This window comes from Alligator sinensis, unplaced genomic scaffold (assembly GCF_000455745.1).
Source record: "Alligator sinensis unplaced genomic scaffold, ASM45574v1 scaffold31_1, whole genome shotgun sequence".
NCBI lineage: Eukaryota > Metazoa > Chordata > Crocodylia > Alligatoridae > Alligator > Alligator sinensis.
In genome coordinates this window covers 3,540,642-3,551,916 of record NW_005841884.1, presented here as the reverse complement: position 1 = coordinate 3,551,916, position 11,275 = coordinate 3,540,642, and the positions used below count along the sequence as shown (strand labels likewise).

Genomic DNA, 11,275 nt, shown 5'->3' with positions numbered 1-11,275 from the left:
CAGGAATGGCTGTGTGTGTTGTGTTGAGAATAAGGATCAGGAAAAAACATTTCTCTTATATAAGATAAGTATTATTGCAGAATTTTTGAGTACATTAAACATGTACCTTTGGTTTACAATGACCTGACTTTATTGCCATCTGAGACTTGGAGTTCCTTCCATTCTACCTCCTCATCTGTCTACAGATATCTCCTTTGCTCACTGTCTGTTACTCATAAGGTCTATAATTTTGCATGGCTCATAAGGAGAAAAAAAAATCTCTCTAAAGTGGGCAAATACAATGTGAGGACACCATGAGGCACAGCTGATGCACACTGGAAATTTTATTTATAGGGGTACCTTTTTCTGTGTTGTACTTCGGGAGTGTCGCATTATTAATAGCCATTGTGAATGCCATCTCCAGATCACTTGTGATAACTACTATCCCTAAGTTGGATAACAGGCATTTGCTTATATAGCCATATTGCAAAGACTGTGTTTTGGTCAGCTGATAAATAGCCCTACCTTATTAAATCAATTTGACAGGCATTTTCTTGTCATTCTGGAGCTCTGAGTGTCACCATTTTTTTACTTTGGTTGTTGCAAACTTCAGTCCAGATATCAGAGGTCTGTGGATTATTTTTGCTTTGAAAAATTAACCAGCATACGAGTTTAAACTGAGTGGTTGAAGTTGGTTTTCTCCCCAGCTGGTGTAAGATTTTTCTGTTTGAACTGTTTTACAGCATTCGGCTGAAGAGTCTCAATGCAAACACAGACATTGCCTCCCTGGCTCGTAAGGTGGTTGAGGAATGTAAGCTCATTCACCCCTCCAGGCTAGCCGAGGTAGAACAACTGCTGTACTATCTGCAGAACCGCAGAGATGCCTCATCAGGGAAAGGTAAGTGGTACAAGGATTAGGGTAAAATGTGGAGCTAGTGTATAGTGGCACTGGTAATGTTTTGTATTTTGGGTTTTCTAGTTTAGAAACTCCTTTGCTTGCTATGGGGAAATTTGAAGGGTGAAGAGGACAGGAGTAGGTAGGGGTGTTTATAATATACATGAAAAAATTGACAGAAACTTGTGGGAAAAGAGCAGCCATTTTGATGATCCAAGTACATTTTTCTTTTCATTAGTCAAACTTAATGTTGGTGCTTCTCTTTTGCTTTGTCTCTTTCAATTAAAATCTTCTGTTCTAAATTCTGCAATAACTGTTTCAGATGGTGCCAGACAGGTGACCTTAAAGGAATTCTGTCCGTTAGACTCTAATATCTTCTCTTTTCCCTTATAGCTGGTTGATAGGATAGATTGTTTCAGACAAGACATATGAAAGCAGTAGTTCTGTACGTGTTATATTGCAGCGCTAAGAGTTCTTTGTAATACTGAGAACCCTTAATCCGTCTACTAAAAGAGAGGTATTATTTCACATTAGCTTTATTTAAGACTCTGCTTAACATTCTATTTAACACTATTCAGCCATGTGCCACATGGAAATGTGGTGATATTAATTAGCCTTTTCAGTTTGGGTGCTCAGTAAGACTTGAGCAAAGAAAAAATTCCTGGATCAGCTTCTAGGCAAGTCCAGGTTCTCTTTTAAAACTGCTAAGGTGGTGGCCTCTAACACTGGGTTCACAAGCATCATGTTGCCAGTGAGACCCTCTGAGGTTGCTTGCAGCCTCAGAAAATTGCAAGGTTAGAACAGAAGTTGACAGGGAGAGAAAAGATTGTCACTGCCTGCAGTCTGTTATTGGCTTGTTGCTTGCAGGCCTGTGAAGATTGAGGACCACTGTGTTTAGCTTTTTGAAAACCTTTATGCTAACAAACCCATGATTTGGGGGAGGGAGTATAAATGCCTGTAACCTGAACAATTCCTCTCTGAATTGTATAGATACACTGTTAAGGTTTTATTTAACTGTATTTTCTTCTGTATTCTAAAGTAGATGTTTTCTGTAGTGCTTTGCATAGTTCTTTCTGGAAAAATACAAGTACTGAGCTTGTGCCAATTTACTTGCATTTTTTCCTATGAAGTGTAAGGCAGGTCTGAAATGAAATTGCATCTTTCTGCTTGTTCTGTATATTAGAAATTTAGCTTTTGCCTCCCTGTTACTTCCAGATCTGTGGGTGGAGATGTAGTATTTTTGTAATTCAGACATGCAAATGAGGTGAGACCTGACTGAGAGGGGAATTGATTTCTATTCAGATGATTTCAAAATGTTTTTTTCTTTCTTTGTGGTGTCAAGCCCTATGTAACTCATATGTCTAGCAAACAAGAAGAAAAGTTTTCTTTGATAAATATCCAATGCTTCATCTTTTCAACTAACTGTTGAGAGAATGCCCAGTCCTTTTCTCTGGGTCTTCTGACATAGTGCTCCAACGAGAACAACCACTCAAAATTACAGATATTTCTGAAGTAGAAATAAAAGAACAACTCCTTGAAACAAGAAAACTGACCATTCAGGATCTTTTATTTTAAAGAAAGCCAAAACAGTAAGAAGTCCAATATTATATACCCTTTTCAGGTCGTATTTATTGCATTGCTTTTTTTGTAGTTTTCAGAACTTTCCTATAGGTGTTTCCTACTGTAGTAGAATTTCAAGCAAAAGATGGGATTTAAAAAGTGCTTTCTTTGTCCCAAGGATGTCTGTTTTGAACCAGCATGTGACATGTTTGGATGCAATTCGGTCAGTCCATTGAAATGGGTATTCAGCTTTTATACCCTGAGCTTGATGAGAACAAAGTGTTAAACTCAAGGCTTTCCCCACAGGAAATCAGAAGTTCTGATTATTATATTAATAACCGGTGTTTCTGGTCTGTGACTGAAAAACTGGGACTGACATCCCTCTTACTGCATGACAGTCCTAAGTCTCCCTTTTACTGTTACCCTTTTACTGCTATACTCCACAGGTAATAGCTATGGGCTCAGTTCAGCCACTTACTTAAGCAGGGGTATTAAGCCTCAATGAAATTATAAGGACTTCAGTATCTTGGTGAATCAAGGTTTATTTTACAAATTCCTGATTAGCCAAATAACCTAATTAAAGCAGTCATTTCCTACCCCTACATAAAATTTAAGTCTCTCACATCTCTTACTGACCTTCTTCAGAAGTGAACATTATACAAGGGGTTGAGTCCTGTTTCACACTGAGGCTACCTAAGATCTTGTGATATTGTAGTATAGACTATATTCCAAAGTGCATGCATATGTGGAACTTGTCTCTCAAATTCCTGACTCCTGTGTTAAAATAGTAGACTTTTAAAGATGCATTAACAGTTTTAGTTTTGAAAAAGTTATATGCAACACCTTAACACCAATGTAACTTAGATTAATTTTGTACACCAGTATAAGTTTCATTAGTGTCTAGAATGGACAGGTGACCAGATCTCCTGAGGTTGCTGCCTGAGTAGGTGCCAGTTTAGGACCTTGCCACTGTGAGTGGAACCAATAGCTACCCAGGGATAGAAGTGGACACATGACACCTGCAATGATGGTGTAACTTTAGACCAGTGTAGTTTTACTCCTGATTTTTTCCTTGTGTACCTCTACACTGGATTCTGGTAAGTGACACTCATGTAGATCTATAGTTTGTCTGTTCCCTTTTTACACCAGTATATTAGTGAGTTACACCAGTGTCCAGGCCTTGAAAATAAAAATGTCATAGCAGAATTTTCTTCGTCATTCTTCCTCTTCATGGCTACAGAATTGAGCTAAAACAAAGCTTGAACGTTTAGACTTGTACCTCTTTGGGGCAAGAAACCTCTGTTTATTCTGGGTTGGGAGTCCTATTCTATCTCAGAATCTCCTTGATGCTACCATAGTACAAATTATAATAATATTTAGCATGCTATTGCCTTTGAATATTTATAATGTTAATTATAACCATGTCTTTTCTCACTACAGAAAAGAAAGAGAAATCCAATAAACCAAAAGATCCACCCCCCTTTGAAGGAATGGAGGTAGGAATTGGGCGTAGAATTTAAAAGATTTCAAGTATAGACACCTTTCCCTGATGGAAGTATTTTTATTTTAAAAGGAAAATAAAAATGGATGCAATAAGATGAGTGAGATATTGAAGAATTGTTGTTTTTCTTTTTTCTAACCAAAGAGCTTGTTTTAACAACTCTATAACAATAGTGTGTTAAACATCTCCTTGAAGGCTAAAGTATTTAAGTTGTATGCCTGACTCTGTAAGTGTAGCGTCGTGCAGTATAAATAGGAGAAGGGTCTGGAGTATGAGGTTGGAAGCCCCAAGCCACTTCTAAGTACTTTTTTATTTTTTGTGATTTAAATTTTCTGTTTTCCTGCCTGTCAGTTGCAATGATTCAGTTCATGTTTTTTTACATCCTAAGGCATAGTTATGAAGTCTTTTCTGCTTTGTCTGCAAAGTAACCCAACTCAGTATGAAGCTGAAGTGGTTCCTTCTGTGTGTTAAAGTCCAAATATGCCTGTGCTTTCAGATCGATGAAGTAGCTAATATTAATGACATGGATGAATACATCGAGTTGTTGTACGAGGATATTCCTGACAAGGTGCGCGGCTCTGCCCTTATCCTACAGCTGGCCCGGAACCCTGATAACCTGGAAGAATTGCTCCTCAATGGTAACTTCTAAATCTTCTCAAAGTTGCATTGTTCTTTTCCATCTCTGTACAGTTCTTTCTTCCTTTGGGAAACATGCATACTGTGTGGGCGTAATGTTAGCTTGTTTTGGAGTAAAATAAAGCCAGCTGTCACAGAGCTGGTAGAGCTTCCTGTGAAGAACTCTTACCAGGCTGCTGCATGTTTCCCACTGTGCTGGTCCCATGCTGAATCTCTGTCATCTTAGGCGCTGCCCACTGGTTTCAGCTCTGGTTCCTCAAATGTACTTCCATGGCACACGCACTGTCTGCTACTTCTCTTTGAAAATTAGTCCTCAGCCCATCTTTCTTAGGCCTCCTTGTTCTGACCCCTGTCCTTTCAGTGCCCTCCCACCCCCTTAGAATCTCCATGCTTTCCCAAAGTTCCTGTCTTGTGCATACTCAGAGTTTACCATGCATCTCTTCAGGGACACACATTTGCAAGGGTTCAAAAAAACTCTATTATTCTTACTTCATCTAGGACATGTAGTATACTGATTTAGACAAAATAATAAATGCTTTCACATATTCCCCTGCTTTCATTGCCTTTATTAATCTTTGGGCATGGGTGAAAATTCTCTAAGGAGTCTAGATTCCTTTTGTCCTCTCTTCAGCATCCAGTTTCCTTCTTCATGCACTCTCTCTCATTAAAAATGACTAGTGAAAAACCCTCTTATAACCTGCAAGCCTTTTTGGCAGTTGACTTCTGATCAGGAGAGGGAAGGGAAGGAAAACAAAGAGAAAAAGAAGAGGGCTTGAAATAGGGTGATGTACATTGTTTGAGGTTACTGAACATGTAGAAAATTGTGGTGTGACACAAGGCCTGAGACCCTGAGAGGTTAGGAGACAGTGGGAGAACACAGTCATAAAGGTGGTAAATTTGTCAGAGTTACCTTAGAGCTTTGGCAGACTCAGCCTCTGTCCTTTTTCACCCCTTCTCTGGATTTGTGACTTTTAAAACCAATTGAAATGAAACACTATAGTATTTTAACATAAACCATAGACAGACAGAGACTCTATGAAGAATGTGACATATTAGTATGGCAGAGGGCTCTGAAAAATCCCATTACAATAAATAGGCAGGATATAATGAAAGGTGTGCATTAAGCCCTTTATGGTTTAAGCCGGTGAGAGAGAGAGAGTGAGAAATTGGTTATAAACATTATTTAAATCATGTTTAACTTTAGAAACTGCACTGGGTGCATTGGCAAGAGTGCTGAGAGAAGACTGGAAACAAAGTGTGGAACTTGCTACTAACATAATTTATATTTTCTTCTGCTTTTCAAGGTAAGTGAAAGTCATTGTGCACAAATGAGCAGCTTCCTCTTACCAGTTGCGTTGCATTTTCCATTTTCTGTTCTAGTGCTCTTCTGAAATATATATTGAAACACTTTTACTGAAAACCATCAATAGAGGTGTGGAAACTGAGGCACTGATAGTAAACTCACAGTTACACAGTTTTCAGCTGAGCCAGGAATAGCCCTTGTTTTTGAGTTGCAGTTCTGTACTCTGTCCATTGGACTATGCTGCCTCCTTTATAATCTCCCAAGTACATTTGCCGACTGAAGAAAACAATATTCAAAATGCAGGCAGTTGATTGTAATCTATTAGTGTAGATAATAGTAAAATATCACCATATCTAGACTACTGATGGAAGGGGAGATGTTAGGTAAGTGGATGGTGACTGATTTATTTGTGTAGAGTCTTTGAACCATTTTATAACGTGACAATTTAGAGCTGGTTAGAAAATGGACTTTCCATTCGAGAGGAAGCTACAACAGTTTGCAGAATATTTTTGTTTCAGTTCTGAAACAAAAAAAAACATTGACACTTCCTATGAAATGAAAATCCTGAAAAAAATCTATTTGGGACCATTTTGTCAAGGTAGTGTTGAAATGAAATATTCTTATACATTTTAATTCATTTTGCTTAGACTATTAATATAATTAATTGTCAAAATGAATTGAAGTGGAAGGGTCATGTTAAAATGAAATGTTTCTACTTAAAAATAAAAAAGTTGACTTCTCTCACTCAACAGGAACAGATTCCTATGAAACATTTTAATTTCAGTGAAATGGCATTTGCTGACAAAAGATTTTCATTGAATTGTTTTTCACCAGCTCTGATAAAAACATTTCATATTGTACAGCATTGTAAGATCTTAACGTTTCAGTTGAAAGCACTTTTTTATTATTTATCTTTTTTTCTCCTGTGCAGTTCTTACATGTATATGTATTTTTATGTCTAGTTTTTCTCAGTTTCATGGGCTAATCACGCACTACAAAATTGGAGCTCTGTGTATGAACATAATAGATCATGAGCTGAAGAGACATGAGCTCTGGCAGGAGGAACTCGCCAAAAAGAAGAAAGCTGATATCCTTTTAGTGTATCTGGAAAACTTTACAGCTTTTGCCTGGTCTTTAGTACTGTTATTAGTTGAAGTGAGATCTATATGCAGCAACTCATGTCAATGCAACAGATTGTAAAAATGTGTGTAACATCTTACAGGATGAAAACAGGTGAAAACAAAAAGCGAGAGAGATGGGCAGGGAAATACTTTGTTGAATGGTTTCAAGTTTAATTTTTATTTGTGATGTCTTGCAGGATGTATTTTATTACTAATAGAATACCTTTCACCAGGTCTTTGTAAATGTCTTTGGAGTGTGGGCCACTTTTTATTAAGAAGATAAGCAATTTCATACCTGGTGAGACCACAGTTCTGTTTAACCTAGTATCCTGTTTCTGTCAGTGGCAGAGAGAAGATGCTAAGGGAAATATAGAAGGTAGGGAAGAGTGGCACATTAGGGCACCTATACACATGCCCAGCACCTGCTCAGGCACATTTGAATACGTTCTAATTGGAACATTCCAGGAGCCTATGTGTCATGTGCATTCAGTGTCTCCATGTTTCAAAATGGCAGTGGGGGCACTTTAAGTAAAGTTCATCAAAAGAATTTTAGTTAAAGCACGCCCACAGCTATTTTGAAGCGCGGGACGCTGAATACACACAAGACGCTGTGGGAGTTTTTAATTAGAGCAGCTCCAGAGACCCGCTCTAATTAAAATGCTGTTCCTCCCTCTCCCCCGCCACCCTGGAGCACTTGTAAAGATACCCTTAGAGACTTAACTGGCTCAGAGGCATGAGGCAACAGCCTATAGAGTATTTTTGTAGGTCATATGCAGTGATCTGTCCAGTGACCCAGTTCCCCCACATCTTCCATGGACAACTTCACCATTTGTTATTATACAGATAGTACCAGTATAATTTCCCACTAGTGATCAAAATATAGAGTATTGATTTCTCTGTGTCCTTTGTATTACAGTCATCCTTAACTCTAGCTATTTACTTGATGAAGATCCTGAGAATCAAACACTGAAAAAGGAGTATGACAAAACCTATAAAAAATACCAGGGGCTGGTTGTCAAACAGGAACAGTTACTGCGAGGTAAGATCTCCTAAAAGATAAACAATAAGCAGGAGAGTACCTGACCTGTGGGTAAGGGGATTGTATTAAATCTTGTTATAAGATTTAGAGCTAGATTCTGCTGATAATTTTAACTAATAGGAAGAACTTTTATGAATAATTGGGGGGGGAAAAAAGAAAACCCAGTAGACTTAATCTGTATTCTGCAGATTTTGCAATGTGGTAAAGATTGTTTTTGAAGTGATTAGTCAGTCTTGAAGAAAATCCATCAACATGTATGCTCCTGCAGGTGAGCATGTACTGCTGATGGCACTGTTCCTGCCACTGATTGGTGCTTGTGTTTTGCAAGAACCAGATCATCTGGTGTGTTAGTTCCACTGAAATCGATGGAGATGCCAATTGATAGCTGAAATCTATCAATACTAGACATGCTAATTGACTGCTTTATTCACTTAGTATAGAGGCCCAGGATTGAATAAGCCAGGGAGACTGCCTGTCCTCCCCACACCAGCCCCACCATGGGTGAATCCTTTAAATCAAAGCTAAGGATAGCAGAAGGAGCCTGCATTTTACTGTGTATACTGCGTGTGTGTGAATAGTTGCATTTCTAAGGATGTCAGTCCAAGACTACTGATTTTAATTTACTTCTTAAAAAGTGATTTAATATCTTTTGTAATACACTTACTGTTAATACAGTTTGAAAAAACAGGCCCGCAGCACTGAGAGGGAAAGCTTGCTTGGATACTAAGTGTCTGTCAAAACAGGCAGACATGCTGAGGAGTTATACCACGCAGCAGCCAGCAACCATGGCAAGTTCTGGCAGGTGCAACTCTGCAAAAATATAGTTGGGGTTAAAAGGAAAAGTAAAATAAAAGGACACTGCCAGAGGAAAAATCCAAAACATTTTGTATGCATTACTACTGATAGTAGTAAAACCTGGAGAAATTTTGCATTGCATGTGAAAGTACTGCCTGATCAGAATGGTAACATTTTATACCCACTAGACATAGGTATGGATGATCATCAGTCATGGGGAAAGTTTATGAAAAATGTAACTAGTTAAAGTGAAAAGTTAGCAGCCTTTAAAATTAACTTGAGTTAAGGTAAATGTTAAGTATTTCCACTTTCAACTAGTTAAAAGGTAAGTTAAAAAGAGAGTAACTAGTTTCAAGTTGTTGATTCATGAGAAATGTGTGAAACACGGTGAATTGTCTCTTAGCATCATTTTTCATTTTCAAATGCAATGGGTGGATTTCTTTTCCATAAACCCACAGAAGCACACTAATTTACCTAGAACTCACCCTGCTTTACCTGAAAACAATGTTATACTTGTCATACAGTTTTCAGAATAACGATTTGCCAATACCTATGTAATGTTAAATCCTTCTCACCCTCTCCATGCGAAGTACTTTGTAAAAGTTAATGCATCATACAGGTATACCAGAATAACAGAAAGGAGATATTCATACCCAGGTGACAAATGAAAGCTGTTTCCACAGAAACCCTCTGTTGTTACAATTTTTATTGCTCAAAAGGTATCAAAGGGGTATGAAATACATCTGAATTAGAAAGAATTAAGGTGTCTGAAAATCAAAATTAGACTGAAATGAGAAAATCAGTCTAAATGAGGAAAAAAAATGTTCAGTTGCATAGCAGAAACTATTTAAACATGCTTATTGAACTTCAGCAAAAGCTGCATTTCCAAATTTACATCTGACAATTTTCTTCCTCTGTCTTGCAAAACTAAGCCCCCACTCCTGAACAATTGCTCTACATGGGCAGATGAGGGAATGCTTGTTCCCTGTCCTGCAGCCAACTTGCTGCCCTGTTGACTTCTGCAAATGCACAGAAAATGCCAGCATGAATTAAGGCAGACAAGGTTCCTTGGGTGAATTTGATATCTTTTATTCGACCAACCCAAACGGTTGGAGAATAGTTATTAAGCAAGCTTTCGGGTTCAAAAACCCTTCGTCAGGCTAAGGAAGCTTCAGCAGTTGGTGTATGCTCCGTTTGGGTTGGTCGAATAAAAGATACCAAATTCACCCAAGGAACCTTGTCTGCCTATGTCCTTAGACCAACAGGGCTACAACCCAAACCCCTGCAGCATGAATTAAGGAACTCTGGGACTTGTAGTTCTTAAGAGACCATATCTCATAGGAAGGCATGCTACTCTCTGTCTCTCAGACAAGAAGTCCTAGAGTTTCAATAAAGAAATATCGTTTCAGGTAAGTCCTAGAGAGTGGCTGTGTCAGGAAAAACTCTGGGAAAGCTGTATTTCAGGTTTTTTAAACTTTTAACTTATACTTTAAAAAAAGTTAGAGTTAACCTTTTTTTTTAAACTAGTTTAAAGTTAAAAGTTGACACCTAAAAAATTTAACTAGTTAAAGTTAAAAGTTAGCCATTTCTTTAACTTTTTAGCTAGTTAATTAACTAGTTAATTCCCATGACTGATGATCATACAAGGTACAAAGCAGTAGAGAGTTAGATCCTTAACTTCAGCTCACCTTTTATGTTGTTCTTTGGGTGGGGGGCTTTTTACCCTCTTCCCCTGCTGCTCCTCCCCCAAACAATAAGGTGTAATTAATATACATCAGTCTCTAGTCAACTTTAGCATCAGTTCACCACTATGCTGAAATGTTTTCAGTGCAATCACTACAGAGTAATTGTTCTTCCCTCCCCTCCTGCCCTAAATTGTTCCTTTAGAATTTGAAAAAAAAAATCACATCAATGTGTCTAGTCGTTGTAAGTTTTATAGAAGTAGTTTTTGACCACCTATTTTTAATGGAAAATTGCTCTAACTTTTTAATTTTATTATTTTATAGTTCTTCCTATTAGTTAAAATTATCAGATGGGCCAGCTCAGAACTTTTTTTGCAAATCCTATTCTCAGCCATTAATGTACTTGTGAATCGATGCAGTTCCACTGCCTTTAACCTGTTGATATAATTTTATGTTGATGCGTTAGTTGCTCTCTATCTGCTGCCGAACCTTGCTGAGGACACACGCACTGAGCTGAAGATGAGGAACAAGAATATTGTCCATATGCTGGTGAAAGCACTGGATCGAGACAATTTTGAGCTGCTTATTCTGGTTGTGTCTTTCTTGAAGAAACTCAGCATTTTTATGGAGAACAAAAATGACATGGTATGTCTCATAGTAATCCAGTGAAATATGTTGGTGTCTTCACACACGGGTCCTAGAAATGTCAATGCAAGTGAAATAGAGATGTAGTAACTATTTAAAAAACAAAATCCAAACCACAG

The 11,275-nt window shown here is 37.9% G+C and overlaps 1 protein-coding gene across 2 annotated transcripts in view; it reads left to right on the top strand.

The window, feature by feature from the left end:
• KIFAP3 (kinesin associated protein 3) overlaps window positions 1–11,275 on the top strand; it is a 110,987-nt gene that overhangs the window by 9,419 nt on the left and 90,293 nt on the right. The window contains exons 1-8 of one of the 2 annotated variants that reach the window (XM_025196771.1): window positions 749–877; window positions 2,217–2,463; window positions 3,875–3,930; window positions 4,432–4,573; window positions 5,776–5,875; window positions 6,837–6,961; window positions 7,936–8,034; window positions 10,978–11,156. In XM_025196771.1, the coding sequence (XP_025052556.1) occupies window positions 3,925–3,930; window positions 4,432–4,573; window positions 5,776–5,875; window positions 6,837–6,961; window positions 7,936–8,034; window positions 10,978–11,156 (651 nt within the window). In that variant the 5' untranslated portion in view covers window positions 749–877; window positions 2,217–2,463; window positions 3,875–3,924. Of the gene's footprint in view, window positions 1–722; window positions 878–2,216; window positions 2,464–3,874; window positions 3,931–4,431; window positions 4,574–5,775; window positions 5,876–6,836; window positions 6,962–7,935; window positions 8,035–10,977; window positions 11,157–11,275 lie in introns of those variants that run through there. The other variant, XM_025196770.1, reaches the window with a different exon arrangement.